Source organism: Hyla sarda, chromosome 1 (assembly GCF_029499605.1).
Source record: "Hyla sarda isolate aHylSar1 chromosome 1, aHylSar1.hap1, whole genome shotgun sequence".
NCBI lineage: Eukaryota > Metazoa > Chordata > Amphibia > Anura > Hylidae > Hyla > Hyla sarda.
The window spans coordinates 177344266-177365875 of NC_079189.1; the positions used below are offsets into that span (position 1 = coordinate 177344266).

General features: G+C 41.6%; 1 protein-coding gene across 1 annotated transcript in view; it reads right to left on the bottom strand.

The window, feature by feature from the left end:
- Positions 1-21610, bottom strand: part of COL25A1 (collagen type XXV alpha 1 chain) — a 452042-nt gene that overhangs the window by 428989 nt on the left and 1443 nt on the right. The window contains exon 2 of the mRNA XM_056564488.1: positions 10545-10614. Coding sequence (XP_056420463.1) covers positions 10545-10614 — 70 coding nt within the window. The remainder of the gene's footprint in view (positions 1-10544; positions 10615-21610) is intronic.

Below are 21610 nucleotides of genomic sequence, written 5' to 3' on the forward strand. Positions count from 1 at the left end.
GTTCATAGAACAGGAACTGAACAATATAAAATAAAAATGAGGGGGGTACCCAAAGGAGAGCATTGATATGAATGGGCATCAAAGAGATACACTTAATGATCATGTTAATTGGCAGGGTTATACATTCAGGGGGTGTAGATGTACATTGAGGGGGTAGACACACCCCCTGACTGTATAATCCTGCCCATTCTCAATCAGCCATACCCTTAGTTAGCATATTCATATTCTGCGATTCCACGTCCTAGTGACATGAGTCGCATGTCACATGAGCACTGCACTCTGTCAGTAGAGCACATGCGTCATTAGTTTACACACAGCTCTCATGTCCTGAGCTTTAACTGCTGAAAGCAGTCATGTGAGAGCCGTAGTCATGTGGGAGCTGTAGAGCTGCCGGCAGCGCTCCTCGACAGAGTGCAGCGCTCACGTGACATGTGACTCACGTCACTAGGACGTGGAGTCGCAGAATATGAATATGCTAACTAAGGAGACGGCTGATTGAGAAGATGGAAAGAAGCAGGGGCGGCCAACCGACGGGGTCCCACCTCCTGCGCGCGACTCCCTGAATTCAGAAGGGGAACTTCGCCAGCCAATATTTCAGGAACTACAGCACCGATTATAGTAAGTGACCCCTCTTTGGATTCCTGGTCACCCACACTATAACCCAGTGTATTGAATTTAGTGTGACAGTTTTCCTTTAATGATAATGTAATCTCAAATTTTGGGTTGGTAACAGGTCCTCTTTAAAGGGGTTGTAGAGGGGACAAGCCTCTGTCAGAAAGACAGCACTTATATATGCAGTGAACTGCAGCACATATTTTTTTTATTGTGTATTTTGAATACATATCACTTATTTCACACATATTCAATGCAAAAAATGCATCAGAAAGCCAACACACAGATTAGCTTCACTGTATGGGCCCTAATTCCCAAACTGTGACAAAATACTCAGCCAGGCTGTTGTGCAAAGAAAAAAACTATGTAGGATATGTAATGCTAGACCAGTCTGTTTCCCCATACTTTTTTACAATCAATGGGGGTCCCAGAGGTAGGAATAAGTGCCCTCAAAGACCTCTACCCATTTGAAGCCATGGTAGGCTGCTGCTTTGGAGAGCTGGCCCCCACAAAACGAAGGAGGAGCTCTATCTGCTCCACTGCTTATCCAGACCTGAGCCCACATAGAGGTTTTGCTTCAACCTTTTAGTTAGAAAGTTACCAAATCCTCAGCCATTTGAACTGCTGGAAATAATCCCTGGAGAATCCATCATATTACAGGACATAGTGAAATAAGCAGGAGCTCTGAAGGAATCTGAAAGGTTCTCCTCTATAAATGCTGATGTGTTTTAAATCAGCTCAGTATGTGGAACTGTTATCATCTCTTTTTTCCCTGCTTCTTCTTTATACTTTAAAGAAAACTCTTTCAACACGAGCCCCTTTCCTTGCTCCTTCTATTAGCTGTAATCCTATTTAAGGCCAGTGTTCCAGACAGGACCATCAATCCTCATACTCACATCACGAAGACCCATACAAGTGTTTGGCTCAAACCCAGTCATCCTGTTATGACCACCGGTGCATCCTGTGCTTGTGGGGATGAGATATACATGTTTGCAAGCAGTGATCGGGAAGGAGACATTTGTGTAATAAAGACACAGAGGGTGGGCACAGGTTTCGGCTCTGGGCTATCCGAGAGATAATGGAAAAAGCAGATTACAATCATTGCAACATAAACCCCAATGTGAAAAAAGTATGTGCGGCTTCTATGCCAGCCCTTAACACAGAAATCAGTCCTACATCTGCTCATATGTAAAAGAAGTCTGGCACTGTTTAACCCTTTCACTGCTGAATCCATCAAGATTATACAGTGTTATATTTCAACACAAGGAAGCACTTATCTCTATTGTGTTGCTGTAATGCTGCTGAAACGCCGTCTGTTTTTTAAAATGTCAGACAAGACTTTTCAGAGGGCTGTTCACACTAGTGTAATGGCTGTTGCAGGGGGATCTATAATAGGTCTATAAACAAATCCCAGATAATTCTTACAGGTCCCATTTATTTATCATGGGGTCCATCAGGGTTTTTGTAAGGGCCTTAGTGTTTCTTGCTGCAAGATAAAAAGACAGTTTTACTGGTACTTGAAAAAGGTCAAATCATAGTGTAACCATATACTCTTTGTGCAAATCTCAAGAAAACAACTACAGTAAAAATATTTAGAATTCAGAACTTAAGCAGAATAAAACTAGATAAGACAGACGATGCACCAAATTTACAACTTGTGTTGAATGCTGTCATCACTCCGATTGAACTATCCATACAAAGCCTATGCGTTTGCGCCATGTTGGAAATAACAATATTGGATGTAAAATATAGAAGGTTACGGGATATACTAATTGGGTAAGTGCCATACCATTTATCTGTTAACTCTTTACACCTTTCCTGCATCAGTGTTTATACAGTGTGATTCATGGACAATAATATATGGATATCTGGACATGGGGAATAGATTTTATCTGTCTCACAATGCATGCACATGGCATTTAGTGTTATTTTGTGTATACCTCACATTAAAGGGGTACTCCGCCCCTAGACATCTTATCCCCTATCCAAAGGATAGGGGATAAGATGTCTGATGTCTGTCGCGCCGCTGGGGACCCCCGCGATCTCTCCTGCAGCATCCCTGTACCTCAGCTTCACGGAGCAAGTATCGTGACATCACGGCTACGCCCCATGTGACTTCCCGCCCTGCCCCCACAAAGCAAGCCTATGGGAGGGGGCGTGGCAGCCATCACGCCCCTTCCCATAGACTTGCATTGAGGGGGCAGTGTGTGACGCCACGAGGAGCGGAGCCGTGACATCACAATACTCCTTCGCCTGTATTGTCCATCATCAGCTAACAGGTTATACTCATAATGACATGGATGTATGTTTTTAATATTTGTTTTTATTATAATATCGTTTTTTTTAGCCTTGGGCATTGTGGTGCATTTTTACCTTCCTTTAAGCAATGCTACTGGGTGGAAATGTTTGTATTCTTACACACACTTCATTATAAAGTACAGCATGCAGGGGCACTATGACTATGATGTTCCTTAAAGGGGTACTCCGCCCTAGATATCTTATCTCCTATCCAAAGTTTGCTTAGAGGGTCGGTGCAGCGCTCGTGACGTCACCACCATGCCCCCTCAATGCAAGTCTATGGGAGGGGGTGTGACGACTGTCCTTAAAGGGGTATTCCGCCCCTAGATATCTTATCCCCTATCCAAAGGATAGGGGATAAGATGTCAGATAGTGGGGGGTCCCGCCACTGGGGACCCCCACGATCTCCCTGCTTCACCCAGCGTTCGTTTAGAGCGTCAGGTGCAGCGACAGAGGCTCGTGACGTCACAGCAAGTCTATGGGGGAGGGGTGACGGCTGTTCTTAAAGGGGTACTCTGCCCCTAGGTATCTTATCCCCTATCCAAAGGCCGTCACGCGCCCTCCTATAAACTTGCATTGAGGGGGCGTTGCCATGATGTCACAAGCGGGGCTAACCCGTGATGTCATGAGCCTCCAGCGCTGCACCCGATACTCTAAACGAATTCCGGGTGCAGTAGGGAGATCACGTGGGAAAGGGGATAAGATGTCTAGGGGTGGAGAACCCATTTAACTTTTTTGTATTGTTATGCTGTCATGCCAGCCTTTCCTGAATATGTATTCAGTATAGTATATGTATCATATCTATCTATCTAATGCAAAAATCTTCAGTACATACTTATATCTGTCTATACACAATAAATAGTTTTTAGTTTTTTGCATGGAAGAATAAATGCCCAGATGGCAGGGACAGTTATTTCATTTTATAAATATTAACAAAGGTGCAAACACTGTGCTTCATATTCATTAGAGCACATACCTGGGTATGCATTTATTTCAGGAACAGTGACTGCTCTAGGATAAGCCTTTGAAGGTCTTCACATAAAGTATATTTTCAGTGCGTGTAGCAAATAAAGGACAGATCACATTTCAATAAAATGTAAACTGCTCAAAAAAATAAAGGGAACACTTAAACAACACAATGTAACTCCAAGTCAATCACACGTCTGTGAAATCCAACTGTCCACTCAGGAAGCAACACTGATTGACAATCAATTTCCCATGCTGTTGTGCAAATGGAACAGACAACAGGTGGAAATTATAGGCAATTAGCAAGACACATCCAATAAAGGAGTAGTTCTGCATGTGGTGACCACAGACCACTTCTCAGTTCCTATGCTTCCTGGCTGATGTTTTGATCATTTTTTAATGCTGGCAGTGCTTTCACTCTAGTGGTAGCATGAGACAAAGTCTACAACCCACAAGTGTGGCTAAGGAAGTGCAGTTCATCCAGGATGGCACAGCAATGCGAGCTGTGGCAGGAAGGTTTGCTGTGTCTGTCAGCGTAGTGTCCAGAGCATGGAGGCGGTACCAGGAGATAGGCCAGTACATCAGGAGACGTGGAGGAGACCGTAGGAGGGCAACAACCCAGCTGCAGGACCACTACCTCCGCCTTTGTGCAAGGAGAAGCAGGAGGAGCACTGCCAGTGCCCTACAAAATGACCTCCAGCAGGCCACAAATGTGCATGTGTCCACTCAAATAGTCAGAAACAGACTCCATGAGGGTGGTATGAGGGCCCGACATCCACAGTTGGGGGTTGTGCTTACAGCCCAACACCGTGCAGGATGTTTGGCATTTGGCAGAGAACACCAAGATTGGAAAATTTGCCACTGGCACCCTGTGCTCTTCACAGATGAAAGCAGGTTCACACAAAGCACATGTGACAGACATGACAGAGTCTGGAGGCACTGTGGAGAATGCTCTGCTGCCTGCAACATCCTCCAGCATAACCAGTTTGGTGGTGGGTCAATAATGGTGTGGGGTAGCATTTCTTTGGGGGGGCCGCACAGCCCTCCATGTCCTTGCCAGAGGTAGCCTGACTGCCATTAAGTACCAAGATGAGATCCTCAGACCCCTTGTGGGACCATATGCTGGCGCCCTGGGTTCCTCCTAATGCAAGACAATGCTAGAGCTCATGTGGCTGGAGTGTGTCAGCAGTTCCTGCAAGAAGAAGGCATTGATGCTATGGGCTGGCCCGCCGATTCCCCAGTCCTGAATCCAATTGAGCACATCTGGGACATCATGTCTCGCTCCATCCACCAATGCCACGTTGCACCACAGACTGTCCACCATGACTTGTTTTAAGGACATTACATCAAAGTTGGATCAGCCTGTAGTGTGATTTTTCACTGTGATTTTGAGTGTGACTCCATATTCAGACCTCCATGGGTTGATAAATCTGACTTCCATTGATAATTTTTGTGTGATTTTGTTGTCAGCACATTCAACTATGTAAAGGCGAAAGTATTTCATACGATTAGATCATGCGTTCAGATCTAGGATGTGTTATCTTAGTGTTCACTTTGCAGTGTACTTATTTAGTATTCAGTTCACCTGTAACCTTTCCTTTGGCATAAGCGTCTCAGCTTATCTGATCTCTGTACAGCCTTGGCAATGTGATAGCAAATCAGGCATGGTGACTGCAAGCAGGCACAGATCTGCTACTTCAGCACAGCTCTATAAAATGATGTAATGTTAAGCTCTAGTGGCAGCAAGGCAGAAAAGCAAAATTTCTTGTTACCAATCCATTATGTAACCCTGGAGGTATACATGATTTATATTGTTACCAGCATCATGCTATATAAGACGTTCATTCAATGGTGATTCTACAGTCATGTTATTTGAAACCAAATATACTGCAACCAGCCATCTGTCATAGAAAACTTCTGCAACCCTGATGAAGAATACACGCTTCAGTGTCCCCGTAAAAAAACTTCCACGCACTCCAACAGCAATATAACCAGATTGTCAGAACGTAATACAACAGTGTTTATGAACATATCAGAAATACCACAGCCGGTATCAGTACGCATGCAAACGCCAGGCTGAGTTTCTACTAATCCAACCCCAGCTAATATAATGTATTACATTTCCAAGCAAGGCAGGATGAGATGGTTGTGCCAGGGGTATTGTAGAGAGGGAGCCAACTGTCACAGGCTGCTTCATTCCTTGGGGCCAGTACTCTGTCATGCAGGCGGCGTTTGTCACAAGTCAGCTCCGCTGCCACATGCACGCAGAGAAAAAGAGACCCCCAGCCTGAATTCCATCCCTATACATAGCCTTTCATCTCATACAAGAGCCCTGGCCTGTCATTCATCAATCTTTTCTACACAATGCTGCTGTGTAAGCCTGTGGCTGCGGCGGCTGTCAGAGGTGATTTTAGCTACATTACTCCGGTAGAAATTCAGGGTACATATTCATTCCTTTATCACCTGGGTCAGCAAATGAAGTTGTACAAGAACAACTTTGGCTTGAGGCTAAGAAATTAATCAAAAGGAAATTAATCACAACAGACAGAGGTTCGGCGATGAATACCGGTTACGCCGCCATTTGACTTTATTGCGGCTGCGGAGTGCAGCAGTTGCCTAACCAAGTGCGCACAAGTTGATCATTGAGTGATCGTGGGATTGAAACCGATAATGCTGCTAGCAATGTTCCCCTGGAAATGATGCTTCTTGATGCAAACAATACAGGGAACATTCTAAACAAGATGGGGGAGATTTATCAAAACCTGTGTAAAGGAAAAGTTGCCCAGTTGCCCATAGCAACCAATCAGATTGCTTGTTTCATTTTGTAGAGGCCTTGCTAAAAATGAAAGACGCAAGCTGGAACGGTTTTGATAAATCTCCCCCATGACGCAAAGATGCTTTAATGCAGTGGTCTCAAATTGTGGCCGTCCAGATGTTGCAAAACTTAAACTCTCAGCATGCCCAGACAGCCAACGGCTGTCTGGGCATGCTGGGAGTTGAAGTTTTGCAACATCTGGAGGGCCACAGTTTGAGCCCACTGCTGTAATGCGGACCTGTCATCGGTTTCATGCTGCACAAAGCAGGGGCTCCAGGGATAGGCTCCATTATTACAATGAAGCGAGATTCACTCTGAAACACCACAGTTAGGCTAGGAGCAGACACAACTTTAGGCTAGGAGCAGACACAACTTGTAAAAGAAAAAGACATCACAAAAACTGAGGCTCCCATATATTCTTTTTGTGGTGTTACTTACATAAATATTGTGTACTAGTATAGGCGTTTTTTTTTTTTTTTTTTTTTTTTTTTTGGGGGGGGGGGGACTTTATCCCCCTGTGTTTTTTTCATGTGACTCTTTTATCATGTTACTCAAGGATTTCTACTGAATAATTGGCAAAGGGGGAACGCCAGAAAGAAACACTATTAACTGTACACATACTGCATTTTGGCTGTAAAACTAAGTCTAAAAACACTGCAAGGGAGGACAAAAAAAGCCATGTTGGTTTCCTATTTCATAATTGACTGGCAAACATCTGGCCGCAGCCTTTTTTGGTGTGTTTCCAGCCTTACAAAAGTGGCTGGTAAAGTGGCTCCGAGTCATCAGGGTGGTCCGCAACAACATCTCCACGCCACACCGGCCTTAGAGTGATGGATATCTCCCTATTGGTGAATAGGCAGCAGGAAACTTATGGCAGGTTCCCTTTACGATATATTGTGCATCACAATTGATCTAAAAATATTAAATATAAAGGATATTATTTTGAGCCTAATCTGCAAAGTGAGGTGGCCATACACAGTTGTTGCCAAATCCTTGTTCAACCAACAGCAATTCCTTCCAAGCTCTGGCTTTGTACAAGCACACTTACCTTGACCTAGTGTTCATGTGGTCTGAATAGAAGGAATAAGCTGCTGCCAAACTGCTGTGGTGGTGGCGTATTTCTTGTCAATGCAACAGGATTTTTCTTTCTTCCTTCCTCTAGCATCTGCCATCTCGGGAGGCTCAAAACACGCTCATATGCATTAATGGTGCATACATATGTGATAGCTGTTGTACAAGCAGTCATGTGCTCAGAAGGGGAGGCCGTTTGTTTAAATTTAACATGCCCGGCCTTCTCTTCTCTTACATCATCTGCTGGAGAAGAGTCAGGATTCCCCCCAATATGTATTAGATGGTCAGCCGGTCCCACTGAAATCGTTGGGTTTGGAAGATTTGTATCTAATGTGTATGACCAGTTTCAGATGGTAAGTCAATCATACCGAAAATGGTAGGCACATCCGACGTTTAGGTTATGATCACAAAGCAAAAAAAAAAAAGGGCATGGATTTATACAGGAAAATGCTTAATATCTGCCAAAAACAGATATTGCTTAATATCTGCCTTTTTTGGGAAAAGCTAGGGAAACGATATGACCAATAAAATAGTATGCACAGAATGTGCTCTATGTCTGCAGTATACACTCGGCTGAAATTCTGTCTGCAAAAGAGTCTCAGAGGCAACAGCTGTAGGCTGGGTTGTGTTTACATCCCCAAGTACATCTCAATAGAAATGTGTATGGACTTGATATGAAAACAAGTGTATGCAATACATCCATATGCACGTCTGTGTAAGTAAACGATGCCAAAGCCAGCAGCTATGGTTCCCAAGATTAGCTCTGGATTTTGACTGTACACTATAAAAAGGACATTTATACTTTATTATGTCAGAAAGAGTTGGGAGCACAACCAAAATCCCATTACAAACATATGGCTAAGACAGCAGTGGAGAAAGTTATAGTCCTTGTTCTTCTGCCAAACCCTTGGTTGTACTTTTCTGACTTCAATTTAAAGGGGTTGGGTCCATTCATGTCAAGTTTTGGGGCTACATCACCAGTATATGCCTATATACCTTCAAAAATTGTATTCCAGTGCATACTGTTGGGTACCCACAGTGCACCCATAGACTTTAATAGACCAAACCTAGTCAAATGATGACTGCATTTTTATATCTTTCATGAACATATATGTTTTGTTTGTGAGACTCAAAAGCGTAAATACTACACAAATAAAATTCAGGAATCAGACTAAATGTAGTTACTGGTAAGTAAGTCTGGTCTATTTAACTCTATGGATACATAGGTTAGCTGCAGTATACACTACAATACCCTTTTCAAGGCATTCTAAGATGTACCGGCAATGTAGCCCCAAAATGTGATCCAAATGGGGCCAAAACAGAAAGGACCACCTCTTTTTTAAAGGGGTTATCAAGGAAAAAACTTTTTTTTATACATATCAACTGGCTCCAGAAAGTTAAACAGATTTGTAAATTACTTCTATTAAAAAATCTTAATCCTTTCAGTACTTATGAGCTTCTGCTGATGTAAAGGTTGTTCTTTTCTGTCTAAGTGCTCTCTGATGACACGTGTCTCGGGAAACGCCCAGTTTAGAAGCAAATCCCCATAGCAAACCTCTTCAAAACTGGGCGTTTCCCGAGACACGTGTCATCAGAGAGCACTTAGACAGAAAAGAACAACCTTTACTTCAGAAGCTCATAAGTACTGAAAGGATTAAGATTTTTTAATAGAAGTCATTTACAAATCTGTTTAACATTCTGGAGCCAGTTGATATATAAAAAAAAGTTTTTTCCTGGAATACCCCTTTAAGAAGCACCATGCTTGTCAATGGGCTGTGCCATGACAGTATTACCACTTACATCTAAATGAATGATTTTCTTTTAATGAAACTTGTACCAAACATATGAGTAATCTAAGACACGTTGGTTGCTAAGGACAACCTCATTAAAATGATTGTGAGATAATGTATCCTAGCAACCAGACAGCCAGATATGACTCATGCTGTTTAACTCAAAGAGGGAAAAACAGCCTGGCAGCAGTCACCCCGAGCCATTCCATTTCTTTCTATTTTTACTAAAAATAACATATGGATGCACAATCTCTTTCATGACATGCTTCTAATATATATTTATATTCAGTTACTGTACAGGTCAATGAAGCACATTTTGTAACAAAGATACTGAAAAGTAACAAAATAAAAACCAATTAAACAAATAATCACATTCCGTAAACACAAAAAGGAGGCTGCGAGCTGAACGACTCGTGCATCCAAAAGCTAAGAGTACAATATCTTAAAGGGGTACTCCACTGCCCTGCTTCGGAACCTCCGCTCCCCAGCGTCCGGAAGTTTCTTGTTCCGAACGCTGCGTGAGGGCTTCTGCGTTCAGGGCCGCCCCTCATGACGTCACGCCCGCCCCCTCAACGAAAGTCTATGGGAAGGGGGCGCGACGCGCCCCCTTCCCATAGACTTTCGTTGAGGGGGCGGGCGTGACGTGGGGGCAGGCGTGATGTCACGAGGGGGCGGGCCTGAACATGGAAGCCCTCACACAGCGTTTGGAACAAGAAACTTCCGGGCGCTGGGGAGCGGAGCTTCCGAAGCAGGGCAGCGGAGTACCCCTTTAAAGCATTAACATTGATATCTGGTGAAAACAAATATTGTCATTTTTCTGCAAGGATTGTTTTTATCATTCAGCAGCATACAACAGGACAAACATGAGCCTACAAATGACTTTTCTTGGCTGAATGTGATTCTGTCTTTAGCCTAATAAGCTGCTCTGTGCCTTCGCCAGCGTGCCAAGGGCACTAAGGGCAAGGAGATGTCAATCAAGTGATCACATTTACCTGCTGGGCAGTTACACTCTGCCGGAGCTTCTCTGGAGATTCGGAGTTTCGCCATGTGTTCATATGACCTCTGCAGAAAAAAACAAAAAAAACAGGATTTAATGCTTAAAAGTAACGCCTGATGGATTTTACAGACTCCTGAGCACAGAACCTGCACATAAGAAAATGAGATAGAATATGATACTGATATTTATACAGATGTATACTGCAACCCATTCACACATCAAATTACCCATAAGATCATTAACCATTATGGCTACAGGGAACGTTGTCAGGAGTTTATATAACTTTGCTTTGTAAGGCATGCCACACTACTGGATCCACTATTTGTAAGTATAGAAAGGTTTGCTCATGTCATACAGTGTATTCAGAATGTACTCTAGGGGTACAACCTGAGAACAGGTTCCCTTTAAGGCAGTAATAATAAGCTTTGCTGACAAATGTGTGGTAAAGGGTGTGAGATGCCGGGCAGATGGAATTACCCTAGGGGCAGATTACATTAACCTCTTGTATTCGTGACGCCAGGGTGAGGTTTATCCTCAATACAATTTGAAGGTATACCACTGGATCCTGGGCTAGGCACGGGGGCAATAATGACTCTAAAGCCAAGTTACGGAAATGGTAGCTTTGCTGAGTGACAGATGGAAAAGTCTATACAGTTTAGCCAGGCCCACGGAGGTGACCAGTGACTTCAGAGACCTTAGAGTTTGCTGGGACTTGTATTGGACTGGGACAATATTGCTGCAGGCCATTCTGACTAAAGACAGATTACTTTGACTTGACTGACTTGAATGGGGCAGACTATACCCCAATTGTAGCTTACTTGAAGACTTGTGGCTGCTGGAAGGACTTGAGGTCTCCTATGGACTCCAGACATACTCTTAGGACTGGATTTGGCTGGAACTCAGCAAAGACTCAGAGCTGAGCTCAAAAAGAAAGAGAGAAGAGACTAATCCCAGGGCTCATATAGGGGAGACTCTGGTGGGGTTCCATAGGTCACCCTTAGGTCACATGGTCACTGACACCTCACTGGGTTACAATCACATGACATCATGTTAATCACATGTCAACTATTCTTAAAGCTATAACACATTACAGGTATATTAAAGGAGATAACACACATACAAATGAATATGCAAGGGGAACAGATGCATGTGGGGCCCAGGGGGCACTGTAGGGAGACTGCCTGACAGGGCAGCAAGGGTACAGGGGTGCAACGGGGTGTACTGGGCCACCACACATGGGATTTGACTAAACCACACACTTTTTTTTCACATAGCTGAGAGACCAAATTCAGATAATATTACAATACAATATGACTTATGTTGTGTGATAGTAGGCTAAATTGTAAGTGCTCAAAACAGCCGACAGTTATTTTCCCATAGGGAAATCATAGCGCTGCACCCTTAGTGTAACCGATACAAAGTAATGCAGCCACAAAGTGTTGGCTTTGAGTCAAAGCAGAAATGTTTCTGGTTGCTAAACCCCAAAATGAAGGTTGGTCAACTCATGGTGTCATCTGTGTGGAATGCTGCTGATGTTCCTGACATTAGTACACTGCTCAAAAAAATAAAGGGAACACTTAACAATGTAACTCCAAGTCAATCACACTTCTGTGAAATCACACTGTCCACTCAGGAAGCAACACTGATTGACAATCAATGTCACATGCTGTTGTGCAAATGGACCAGACAACAGGTGGAAATTATAGGCAATTAGCAAGACATCCCCAATAAAAGAGTGGTTCTTCAGGTGGTGACCACAGACCACTTCTCAGTTCCTATTCTGCCTGGCTGATGTTTTGATCACTTTTGAATGCTGGTGGTGCTTTAACTCTAGTGGTAGCATGAAACGGAGTCTACAACCCACACAAGTGGCTCAGGTAGTGTAGCTCATCCAGGATGACACATCAATGCGAGCTGTAGCAAGATGGTTTGCTGTGTCTGTCATCATAGTGTTCAGAGCATGGAGGCGCTACATCAGAAGCCAGTACATCAGGAGACGTGGAGGAGGCCGTAGGATGGCAACAACCCAGCCACAGGACCGCTACCTCTGCCCTTGTGCAAGGAAAAGCAGGAGGAGCACTGCCAAAGCCCTGCAAAATGACCTCCAGCAGGCCACAAATGTGCATGTGTCCACTGAAACGGTCAGAAACAGACTCCATGGGGGTGGTATGAGGGCCCGACGTCCAAAGGTGGGGGTTGTGCTTACAGACCAACACTGTGCAGGATGTTGGGCATTTGACAGAGAAGACCAAGATTGGAAAATTCACCACTGGCGCCCTGTGCTCTCCACAGATGAAAGCAGGTTCACACTGAGCACATGTGACAGAGGTGACAGAGTCTGGAGACGCCGTGGAGAATGTTCTGCTGCCTGCAACATCCTCCAGCATGACCGGTTTGGCGGTGGGTCAGTAATGGTGTGGGGTGGCATTTCTTTGGGGGGTCGCACAGCCCTCCATGTGCTTACCAGAGGAAGCCTGACTGCCATTAGGTACCGAGATGAGATCCTCAGACCCCTAGTGAGACCATATGCTGGTGCAGTTGGCCTGGGTTCCTCCTTATGCAAGACAATGCTAGACCTCATGTGGCTGGAGTGTGCACTTGATTTTTTTCAGTGGAAACAAGAGCATCTTTTTTCTATGTTTTATCACTGTGTCATATGTGTTGGTTTTGTACTTTTTTATTGACACAGTGATAAAACATAGAAAAAAAGATGCTCTTGTTTCCACTGAAAAAAATCAAGTGCACCATTGTTTGCCCCTGAGACTAGCCCAGGATCCTGTGGTATACCTTCGGGTGGTGTAGAGGATAAACCACGAACACAAGGGGTTAATGCCATCTGCCCCTAGGGCAATTCCATCTGCCCTCATCACAACCTCACCACACATCATAAATGACCCATATATAATTATGTGTGGCATTGTAAGTAGCTGTAAAGGGAAATTAACTGCTAGGCCATTGTAAGTCAATGACTTATCAAGTTCTTATTCATCCAGACACATTCTCTCTTCCAGGTCAAAAAGCGTATCAGTCCAAGCAAATAAATCAAGTGTGAGATAGTGAAGGCCGTCATACTAGCACTCCTGGGTCATCTAAACATTCACTTTATACCAGGCAGTGTTAACTTTCCAAATAGCCGTGTGCTGTTCTTCTTGAGGTGAGACATGCCACAGAGTGGGTGTCAACTGGAACAAGTAGACTGTGACATGTAAAAGTGCACTGCTCCCTGACAGCTGCCAGCTCACTAGTATAACAAGTGGCGTCTGCCTCCACAACTGATACCTATACACTATACACTACTGTTACTTTCATACGAGTAAAGGGGTACTCTGCTGCTCAGTGTTTGGATCAAAATGTAACCAAAATGTAGAGCCAGTGCCGGGGACTCATGACGTCATGGCCCCGCTCCCTCGTGATGTAATGCCCCGCCCCTTTAATGTAAGTCTATGGAAGAGGGTGTGGTGACCCCCATGTCCCTCCCATAGACTTACATTGAGGGGGTGGGGCGTGATGGCAAAAGGGGGCAGGGCCATGACGTCACGAGTCCCCGACGCCGGATCTAAGCGTTTGGAACATTTTGTTCCAAATACTGAGCAGCGGAGTACCCCTTTAAGAGAACATTGCTGTTACTGGGAGTTAAAAATGTCATTGTTATCATTATCCATAATACATTGTGTTCTAGTATATAGAGGCCCCAATTTTGATGGCCTACTGACAGAGGTGTAGCTTGTAGCTTCTGGACTCTGATGTAAAATCTGCAACAGGGCCCCATATGCCAATTAAAATACTGGTCTCTTATAGGAAAGATGTGTTTTGGGGGCCCCTTAGGCATCAGGTCCCTGATGCGACTGCTACCTCTATAGCTACACCCCTGCCTGCTGATGTATCTAAAGGGGTATTCCGGAGGAAAACTTTTTTTTTTTTTATCAACTGGTGCCAGAAAGTTAAACAGATTTGTAATTTACTACTATTAAAAAATCTTAATCCTTTCAGTATTTTTTTAGCAATTCATAGCAATACCATGATTGCTAATACTGATCTGTTCTATGTATAGGACATAGAACAGATCAGTGTTTTCGGTCATCTTTTGCTCTGGTCTGCTCGATCTCAGACCAGAGCAGGAGACGCCGGGAGCCGGACGGAGGAAGGAGAGGGGACCTCCGTGCGGCGTTCTGAATGATCGGATCCCCGCAGCAGCGCTGCGGGCGATCCGATCATTCATTCAAATCGCGCACTGCCGCAGATGCCGGGATCTGTATTGATCCCGGCACCTGAGGGGTTAATGGCGGACGCCCACGAGATCGCGGGCGTCGGCCATTGCCGGCGGGTCCCTGGCTGCGATCAGCACTCGGGATCAGCCGTGCATGACACGGGCATCGCTCCGATGCCCGCGGTTATGCATAGGACGTAAATGTACGTCCTGGTGCGTTAAGTACCACCGCACCAGGACGTACATTTACGTCCTGCGTCCTTAAGGGGTTAAACAGGCATCATTTTACCACTAAACTCAAAGCTCTAAATACCATGTATTTTCTGCTCAGTCTCAGTGAGATTCACAGACTGGGAGGGGGCGATACCCAGAAGGCTGCATTTCCTGTGTTTGGACTTCTGCCTGGCCAGCAGGAGTCCAAAGTCTGTGCAAAAGATGGGGGAAATGTGCTCTGGACAAGTAGGGAGACACCTAGTGGCAGCTTTTTTAAACACAAATAAAGCATAGAAAACTTCATTTTTTTTAAAACAAATTAGAAAGATTTTTTTATTTACCATAAGGAGTGCAATAACAAAAATTTGTTTTAATGAGAGTGCCCATTTAAAGGGGTACTCTGGAGGAAAACTTTTTTTTTTCTTAAATCAACTGGTGCCAGAAAGTTAAACAGATTTGTAAATTATTGTAGCAAACTTGATAAAAGAAATGAAAAGCCGGCAACTCACCAATCTTCCAACTTCTGCAAATTTATTTGCACATACTCACAACAATCAGTACATTATGGGGGGACGCATAGATGTTATCGGGGAGTACCACTGAGAGGCGACCCCGATGTTTCGCACTATTTAGTGCTTCAACGGGCCTCTTTTGTAAATTACTTCTAATAAGTATCCTTCCATTACTTATTAGCTGCTTAATACTATAGAGGGAATTCTTTTCTTTTTGGAATACAGAGCTCTCTGCTGAAACACGAGCACAGTGCCCTCTGCTGACATCCCTGTCCATTTTAAGAACTGTCCTGAGTAGGGGGAAATCCCCATAGCAAACATATGCTACTCTAGACAGTTACTAAAATGGACAGAGATGTCAGTAGAGAGCTCTGTGGTCATGATGTCAGCAGAGAGCACTGTGTTCCAAAAAGAAAACCATTTCCTCTGTAGTATTCAGCAGCTAATAAGTACTGGAAGGATTAAGATTGTTTAATAGAAGTAATTTACAAATCTGTTTTAACTTTCTGGCACCACTTGATTTTATAAAAAAGTTTTCCACCGAAGTACCCCTTCAAGTCCTGACAAATATTATATATTATAAGGATAATTCACACTGGCCAGATAACACAAGTGGATCCATGATACTACTGGATCCCGGTATACAGTATACTGGGTACTCTTTGGGGGGAAAAATGAAATCTATGGGCTTATCAGCTGACACGTCATGAGATTTTCTTTGTGTATATGCTGACAGTACACCACCAGGGAATGGTGCCAACAGGTCAGGGGGTCTGAGGTGGCAGATGTTTTCTTAGACATCTACCTGGTTATGTCCAATCTAGCAGGAATCACTTAGTTTAGAAGGGTAAATGTATCCAAAGCAATATGCTTGTACTGTCAATAAGAGTTAAAATGTTACTTGTAAATATTCTACCAGGGGACATTCTCTTATAATAGGCAATTGCGTTTACACTAATTCCTTAATATTTTGCAGCGACATGAACTACCTGTTTTACTAGGGAGAATGTCTGAATAAGGGAGCAGAGCGGGCACAGGGAAATAGAAATGCTTTCCCCTGGTGCCCATGTTCTTTCCCTAGAAAGGGCAGATAAGTTGTCGTGATGAATCATGTATTATCTATATAGTAGAGAACTACAGTATATGCTATTTACTACATTTAGGAAAAGGTTCACCAAAGGTGATCTGCCCATTGCAGTGTTTACTCCGATAGGAAAGAGATGGCCATGGGGAGCTTGGACACAAGTTATGGAGAGGAAGCCTAAACTATGAGGGCACCTTATATTTTACAAGGCCCCCAAAGAACAGAGACTCTGATACAAGTAAAAACAGAAAATATGGGTGTATTTGGTTTACCTAGTAACAAGCATATGATAATCCTATACATGGAAAATGCTATTAGTTTCTAGAAGATTCCAGCATGACAGACTGAAAGACAGAGACAGAGGGGGGCAATGACTAATGATAGATAGATAGATAGATAGATAGATAGATAGATAGATAGATGATAGATAGATAGATAGATACAGATAGATAGATAGATATATAGATAGCTACAGATAGATAGATAGATAGATAGATAGATGATAGATAGATAGATGATAGATAGATAGATAGATAGATAGATAGATGATAGATAGATAGATAGATAGATGATAGATAGATAGATAGATAGATAGATAGATAGATAGATAGATAGATAGATAACACAGAAATCCAGAGAAGCAGCACAACCAAAGTGTACAGGTGCCCACAATAAAACAGACTGGGTCCAGGGCTCTTCAAATACAAAGACAAAAAAATTATTTGCAGCACTCAAAAAAGGTGAAAAAGGATAAAAGTTAATTCCATCCAAAATGCAACGTTTCGGTCACGCATTGCGACCATTTTCAAGCATCATGGTTGCAATGGGCGACCGAAATGTTGCATTTTGGATCGAATAAACGTTTATCTTTTATCACCTTAACTCTTCAGTTGGAGTGCTGGAAATTATTTTTCTTTGTAGATAGTAGTCATAAGCGACAGGGGCCATATTCGAATTTGCGATATTTCGCCAATATATGGGCGAATATTTGTCCTATGTTCGCAAAATTTGCATATTCCCTATGTTTGTTCTCTTTTTTTTTCATGCTAAAATTTGTAATGAAATTCGCATAGTGCCCATGCGCGATTATATATTTCACCTAAAAGAAGGGAGGGATCAGTGTCCTCTGACTGGAAGTGCCGATATTTGTAAATATTTGCATATTCGCAAAAAAAAATATTCATCATTACGAATTTATATCACTATAGTCTAAATATTTGCAAAATCACCAAGTGCCAATATTCGCGGTAAAAATTAGCATTTCGAATATTCACGCTCAACACTAGACTAGATAGATAGATGATAGGTAGAAACAAAGCATTAAACAGCACACCTTGAGAGACTATGATGTGAGGCCAGGAGCAAACCAGTGGGTCCCCATTTTCTAGGGCTCCCACTAGATACTCCAAGGAAAAAGCGGATATCCGGCTCCCAATAGATGAATAAAATCCAACTTTAATGAAAAAATATTAAAAGCATACTGGTGGAATAAAAATGTGAATGTATCAAAAAGTAAAAGCACAAATGAAACGCCAATGTGTTTCGACGCGTTAACAAGTCTTACTCAAGGTGCCATGAATAAGACTTGTTTATGAGTTGAAACATGTTGGCGTTTTGTTTGTGCTTTTACTTTTTGTTACATTCACATTTTTTTTCCACCTTAATGCTTTTAATATTTATTCATTAAAGTTGGATTTTATTCATCTATTGGGAGCCGGATATCCACTTTTTCCTTGGAGTTGCTACACCTGGAGACCTAGTGATTTCCTCCGAGCTTCCAACTCTAACCCACGCTGCTGCTGCCGAAATACTCAATCCATACAGGAGGGGTGAGCTGGTTTATGTTTTGCCTTATTTTATCTCTAACTAGACGGCCAAAGAACAGATCACTGCAGCACTCCGAGTATTATTCCATCAAAAATATCAGGCAATGTTTCAGCTGCCACATAGCAGCCATCTTCATAGACAAGATAGAGAGATAGATAGATAGATAGATAGATAGATGGGGCAAACTATTTGCAGCACTCCCAAAAAATCAAACAGTGTTCTTTATTCCATGCAGAAAACAAGTGTCTTTAATAGAGAAATGTTTTAACTAACTCCTCAGTCTTTCTCTGGGAGAGCTAGTTGAAATGTCTGTCAGATAGATATGAGATAGATATATAGATAGATATGAGATAGATAGATAGATATTAGATAGATATGAGATATCGGTAGATAGATATGAGATAGATAGATATGAGATAGATAGATAGATATGAGATAGATTTTAAACAGATAGATATTAGATAGATATAGATAGATAGATAGATCATTATATAGATATACAGATAGTGAAAGATGAATCATAGATAGATCATATAAAGGACGCTAGATAATGTATTATTTATCATAGATACATGGACAGATGATACATATAGATAGATTATAGATCATAGATAGATGGAAAATAGAACAATTATAGCTAAATAGATCATTATACTGAAATAGCCATAGGGAAAGCTATTAGATTAGATTAGATAGATAGATAGAATAATTATAGCTAAATAGATCATTATAGATAAATAGATATAGAGAATGATAACAGATAGATAGAAAAAGTTCGTATAGATAAACAGATAAATAGATAAGTGATTTTAGAGTTCATATAAATAAGTCTGGTCAATTTCTTGACCACATTGAGGCCCCTTTCCCACTGCCGGTATGCTCTGGAAAATTCGGACGTCAAACTCCCTCTTTTTATATATTTTTTTTGCATTTTGCCGGACGTAATTTTGCCGTAGTATACCGGCAAATAACGGGTCCCGATGGACCCCATTGTATTCAATAGCAGCCTTTACTTTTGGAGAGTAAATCCGGAGAAAAAGATGGTGCAAGCACTATTTTTTCCTTTGGCTTTTCTCAATCCTAAAATAACTGGCTTCACATTACTGGAGACAACAGGCAGTGTGAACGTAGCCTAAGTCACATTGCAGATATGCAGTTATAAAAACATTATTCATTCGTCTAGTGAGGAGTTGACAGACAAGTTTCTCAATTGGGACAATTCACTCTAATATCACAATGTTTTTGCAGAAGTTTGGCATAGGACTGCGTGTAACCCAACAGCATAACTGTAAGAGCCTTAGTAGTGTATATACAGAGAGAGCAAGACAAACTCCTCTCCACTACATCTGGATGATGTGTAGTGAGCACTGAGAGCTGCCGGAAGATTCTCTCTTCATGAGCAGTACCGGTCTAATGAATGGGTTGTGTATACACATGGATCTGTATGAAGCTCGGTGTATACACGTTGTACAGTATAACGCTCAGTGGATACACATGGACCTATATGAAGCTGAGTGTATATGCATAGATTTGTAGAAAGCACAGTGTATATACAAAGATGTGTATATTCTTCAGTGTATATACAAAGATGTGTATATTCTTCAGTGTATATACAAAGATGTGTATATTCCTTAGTGTATAAACAAAGATGTGTATATTCCTCAGTGTATATACAAAGATGTGTATATTCCTCAGTGTATATACAAAGATGTGTATATTCCTCAGTGTATATACAAAGATGTGTATATTCCTCAATGTATATACAAAGATGTGTATATTCCTCAGTGTATATACAAAGATGTGAATATTCCTCAATGTATATACAAAGATGCGTATATTCCTCAGTGTATATACAAAGATGTGAATATTCCTCAGTGTATATACAAAGATGCGTATATTCCTCAGTGTATATACAAAGATGTGTATATTCCTCAGTGTATATACAAAGATGTGTATATTCCTCAGTGTATATACAAAGATGTGTATATTCCTCAGTGTATATACAAAGATGTGTATATTCCTCAATGTATATACAAAGATGTGTATATTCCTCAGTGTATATACAAAGATGTGTATATTCCTCAGTGTATATACAAAGATGATATATTCCTCAGTGTATATACAAAGATGTGTATATTCCTCAGTGTATATACAAAGATGTGTATATTCCTCAGTGTATATACAAAGATGGTATATTCCTCAGTGTATATACAAAGATGGTATATTCCTCAGTGTATATACAAAGATGTGTATATTCCTCAGTGTATATACAAAGATGGTATATTCCTCAGTGTATATACAAAGATGGTATATTCCTCAGTGTATATACAAAGATGTGTATATTCCTCAATGTATATACAAAGATGTGTATATTCCTCAGTGTATATACAAAGATGTGTATATTTCTCAGTGTATATACAAAGATGTGTATATTCCTCAGTGTATCTACAAAGATGTGTATATTCCTCAATGTATCTACAAAGATGTGTATATTCTTCAGTGTATATACAAAGATGTGTATATTCTTCAGTGTATATACAAAGATGTGTATATTCCTCAGTGTATATACAAAGATGTGTATATTCCTCAGTGTATATACAAAGATGTGTATATTCCTCAGTGTATATACAAAGATGGTATATTCCTCAGTGTATATACAAAGATGTGTATATTCCTCAGTGTATATACAAAGATGTGTATATTCCTCAGTGTATATACAAAGATGGTATATTCCTCAGTGTATATACAAAGATGTGTATATTCCTCAATGTATATACAAAGATGTGTATATTCCTCAGTGTATATACAAAGATGTGTATATTCCTCAGTGTATATACAAAGATGTGTATATTCCTCAGTGTATATACAAAGATGTGTATATTCCTCAGTGTATCTACAAAGATGTGTATATTCCTCAGTGTATATACAAAGATGGTATATTCCTCAGTGTATATACAAAGATGTGTATATTCCTCAGTGTATATACAAAGATGTGTATATTCCTCAGTGTATATACAAAAATGTGTATATTCCTCAGTGTATATACAAAGATGGTATATTCCTCAGTGTATATACAAAGATGTGTATATTCCTCAGTGTACATACAAAGATGTGTATATTCCTCAGTGTATATGCAAAGATGATATATTCCTCAGTGTATATACAAAGATGTGTATATTCCTCAGTGTATATACAAAGATGTGTATATTCCTCAGTGT